The sequence below is a fragment of the Alosa pseudoharengus genome, unplaced genomic scaffold (genome assembly GCF_046254945.1).
Source record: "Alosa pseudoharengus isolate Yale_2024_CS ecotype anadromous, Long Island Sound unplaced genomic scaffold, YU_APseudo_1.1 YU_APseudo_1.1_scf_24, whole genome shotgun sequence".
NCBI classification, from domain to species: Eukaryota; Metazoa; Chordata; class Actinopteri; order Clupeiformes; family Clupeidae; genus Alosa; species Alosa pseudoharengus.
Genome location: NW_027468689.1, coordinates 13,670,226 through 13,675,225, shown reverse-complemented (window position 1 = coordinate 13,675,225; position 5,000 = coordinate 13,670,226). Strand labels below are relative to the sequence as shown.

General features: G+C 43.0%; 1 protein-coding gene across 1 annotated transcript in view; it reads right to left on the bottom strand.

Annotated features, from left to right (window-relative positions):
* The window catches only part of grip1 (glutamate receptor interacting protein 1), a 120,187-nt gene that overhangs the window by 52,279 nt on the left and 62,908 nt on the right, over positions 1-5,000 (bottom strand). Inside the window, 1 exon segment of the mRNA XM_076302621.1 lies at positions 4,582-4,768. Within this exon segment, the coding sequence (XP_076158736.1) occupies positions 4,582-4,768 (187 nt within the window).

Below are 5,000 nucleotides of genomic sequence, written 5' to 3'. Positions count from 1 at the left end.
CAAAAACGCCTAATAGCTCAAAGGTAGTATCATAATTTTGTTTTTGATTAAAAAAAGATACTGAAACCAGAACTGACCAAGCACATTTTACTGCTGCATCCCTTACATACACGGACACACTTACGCACTCATGCACAAAATATTCTCACTCATTCACATACACATACAGAACATCTCCCTCCCTCCCCTTCTCTCTCTTACACACACACACTCACTCAAGCACAGACATACTCTCACACACACACACACTCTCACACACACACACACTCTCACACACACACACACACTCACTCAAGCACAGACACACTCTCTCACACACATACACACACACACACACACACACACTCACTCAAGCACACACACACACACACACACATACACACACTCTCACACACACACACACACTCACTCAAGCACAGACACACTCTCACACACACACACACACACACACACACACACACACACACACTCACTCAAGCACACCTACACACACACACACACACACACACACACACTCAGTCACTCAAGCACAGACACACTCTCACACACACAGACACACACACACACACACACACACACACACACACACACACACACACACACACACAGAGGCTGGCTGCTGTGAGTGGGCACAGGGCAGGGTGCTGCCTGCGGAGTGGTGGAGGGTCTGACACGCGTCTGGTGCCCAGGTGCCAGCTGTTTGAGCTCACCCAGCTGGCATCAGAGGGCAACCCTCGGAGGGCACCGACGAGGAGCAGACATGTCTCCAGCTCATTTATATCCTATCTGTCTCTCTCTCTCTCTCTCTCTCTCTCTCACACACACACACACACAGACACACACACACACACACATACAAACATAAAAATGCAAACAAACATGTAATAATGCACATTCACACACAGATACAGTAGATGGACACATAGGGAGACGTTCTAATAAAAATAGTATTAGCATTCTGCAGCTCTCTTTCTCCCACTCACACACACAGACCTTGGACTAAAACACGTCTGTACACACACACACACACACACATACACACACACACACACACACAGAGACCTTGGATTAAAACACGTCTGTACTCATTTGCATTGGCGCAGCACTGGCGCTGCATATAACAGAAAGCTCATCAGGGATGAAGCCCATTCACAAACTCATCTGTCTGCAAGACGGCCTGAGCACAACAAACATTACAAGGACGGGGCAGATTTAAATCTGACTGGTATCACTTGGTCAGCGGAAAACAGTGGTGAACATGGACACAGCAACAAGACATGGCAACCACAAGACATACCGACAAGACACACCAACAACAAGACACACCAACAAAAAGACAGTACCAACAAAAAGACATACCAACAAAAAGACATACCAACAACAAGACATACCAACAACAAGACATACCAACAACAAGACATACCAACAACAAGACATACCAACAACAAGACATACCAAAAAATAGGAAGGTGTTTTTGGTATGTCTTGTTGTTGGTATATATAGTATATATATACTTACAGTATATACTACATATACCAACAACAAGACATACCAAAAATAAGACCTACCAACAAAAATATATACCAACAAAGACATACCAACAACAAGACATATCAACAAGACGACATACCAACAACAAGTTATACCAACAAGACATACCAACAACAAGACATACCAACAACAAGACATACCAACAACAAGACCTGCTAACATTTCAGTGCATTTCCAACTGAAGATCTATATAATATCAGACTGCAGATCAATATACTATCAGACTGAAGATCTATATAATATCAGACTGAAGAACTATACACTATCAGACTGAAGATCTATATAATATCAGACTGAAGAACTATACACTATCAGATTGAAGATCTATATAATATCAGACTGAAGAACTACTATCAGACTGAATATCTATAACATCAGACTGCAGATCTATATACTATCAGACTGCAGATCTGAGTAAGAGGTGGGTGCCATCTATGACTGGACTTATAGCCTTGACTTGTTGTGCCATCCCATAATTACCCTGAGAGCAGACTGGTTATAAATCACATAGCCATTACACACAATTACTTCACTGGGAGACATGCCAAGACGATATCAGAGAAAGCAATTACAGCCAACATAGTCTAACGCCTATCATGTTGGATGGCTAATCTTTGCAAACACATACACACAGACAACACTCACACACATAAAAACACACTTGCACAAACATACACTCTCTCTCACACACAGACACACACACACACACACACGCACACACACCTTCATTTTAATAGAGCGGAATAACTGTTCAAATCATCCTCCTTTTTCAGCATGAAAACAGGAACAAAGATGAGTGTGTGTGGTAACTGAGGGATGAGTGCAGCGATCACAGAGGGAGAGACGAGGGAGGGTGTCGGGGTGCGGAGGGGTGTGTGGGGGATATAATCAGATTATTAAGATTATAGATTAAATGTTCAGACACCGCAACAGGAGAGATTTGCCCTACAGATACCATATCTGAATCATACAGTATGTGTGCGTGTGTGTCAGATGCCCTGGAAGGAAAAAATGCCTGTCCCCAAGGATAAGCAATGTAAGATAACTGACACTGTTAAATATCTGAAATCATTCATCTACAGGAGTCGTACAACACACACACACACACACACACACACACACACACACACACACACACACACACACACACACACACACACACACACACACACACACACACACACACACACACACACACACACACACACACACACACACACACACACACACACACACACACACACACACACACACACACACACACACACACACTGGGGATCTCTGTAAACACTCTCTGTCTTGCCACAAGCTCTTGGACTGAGCTTCAATGCATGACTCATCATCCCAGTGAAAATAAACAGGCCCTCCTGACACAGATGGAATAACATTTCCCTCCGAACACAAGTACATTTAAATCAAATAACTTTTGCGTAAGTAATTATACCTCATGTATGAAGTTTCTGGGAACTTCATGCAATGTATTGGGGATATGTTAATTCACTTGACTGACTGATTATCCCAAACATGTACACAGGAAATAACCAGAGAGATGAGAGTGGAGCAAAACATTACACTGCCAAAATGTAAACAACAAACATCAATCACTTGAATGAATATTGTGACATGATCTAACTTCTTATTTTGTCTATGAACACATGGCTAAATTATTATAAATGTGACACCACACTGTTTGGCAATTTTGTGTCTAAGACCGGAAACTTTTTTCTAATTGACCAGTATTGAGGCAGTTACTTGTTATGAAAATCCTCCACTTGCTCATTTGGCCATGCTGATTGTATGCTAATTGTATCCATTCAAAAATCTTCTGCTCAATAGCATTTCCTCTTTGCCACTGCCAAAAAAACAGCTCTACTGTAATCTCTCCCCTCATGAAGACACAACCCAGATCCTCCGACAGTCATTTTCATATCCATTTTGTGCACTGTTACAGTTTTCCCCCACTGAAAAATTCCAGTTTGGCTTTTGTTGATATCACAGCACTGCGAATGTGCTCATGAAAAAAAAAACAAAAAAAAACATGTGTGCGTGATCTCGGAACAAAGTTGGCAGTCAGGCCTCTGTTTTGTGTCAGTTCTTTTGGATCTTCGCTCTGCCTTTGGTACTGTCGACCATGACATCCTCATCAGCAGAGGACAGAAATGTTAGTCTCTCTCTGCCACAGTTCTTTATTAGTTTCACATTCTCTTGCCTGACAATTCTACGCACCCATTGGGAATTGTTCCTCTGCCAAGACTGACATAACTGTTGGAGTACATCAAGGCTCTATTTTGGAGTACAAGTTTATTCAGTCTGTATGTGTCTCCTCTTGGGAAAACAATACCAGAGCACCGGATTGATTTGCACTGTGGTCTTTTAACATTCCCTTTGATTACATGTGTGCAGGAATGTTAATGAACATTGTATCACAGCACTTACATAAAATGGCCTAAAGAAACGCCATCTTGAAATTTTTTTTAAATGTTTTGATTCCACTTCAAAAGATTATATTCAGACAAAAAACTGACTATAAAAACCTTCATGGACAGACATTACATTAAACAAAACTGTTATTTACACACGCACTCACTTACTCACTCAGTCACTCAGTCAGTCACTCAGTCAGTCACTCACTCACTAACTCACTCACTCAATCACTCACATTATATTAAGACTATACTTAAGTACCGATATGATAAAACAGCTACCTGGATATCATCCACACACACACCTGCTTTATTCTACCCAAAACAACCACTTTATCAGGATATTTGATCATCCATGCACACCCCTATTTTAGACTACCCAAAACAACCCCCCCAATAGCCCCTCTCTCTGTCTCACCATTACTCATATGCCGCTTCTTCAGATCATGGACTAATCAACAGCTCAACTACTGACCGCCAGAACTGACCATAAAGTTTACTGGTTAGTCTCAAAAGTCTTTTCAAAAACTCTTGACATCTTGACACCCTTGACATCTGTTGTTCCTGTTTGTGTGTCCTGGTGAATGAGGCGGGCAGTAGACTGACCTCTCGGCGGGGCTGTCGGGGTCGATGTATGCGATGAGCGGTGGCGAGGTCAGGGTTTCCGTGGCGAAGACTCCGCCCTGCAGCTGGATTCCGAAGCCCATGATGGAGTCGCTGACGAGCGTGACCTCCGTGGTCTCGGTGTGCACCACCTGTCCAGCCAGACCCAGGGTGGACGAAGCCAAGGACACTACAGAGAGCCAAGGGACAGAGGACAGACTGTAGAGTCAGTATACTGGGATAGACAACAACAGGACAGAAGACAGTACACAGGTGTGCTTCTGGCCCTGTGTGTGTGTGTGTGTGTGTGTGTGTGTGTGGTGCACCTACTGTACCTGCACCTCTACCTCTACATTCAGTCTGAACTTTCTAAACACACCCTCTAAACCTCCAGACCTGATTTTCTTTCAACCCCCATGCAC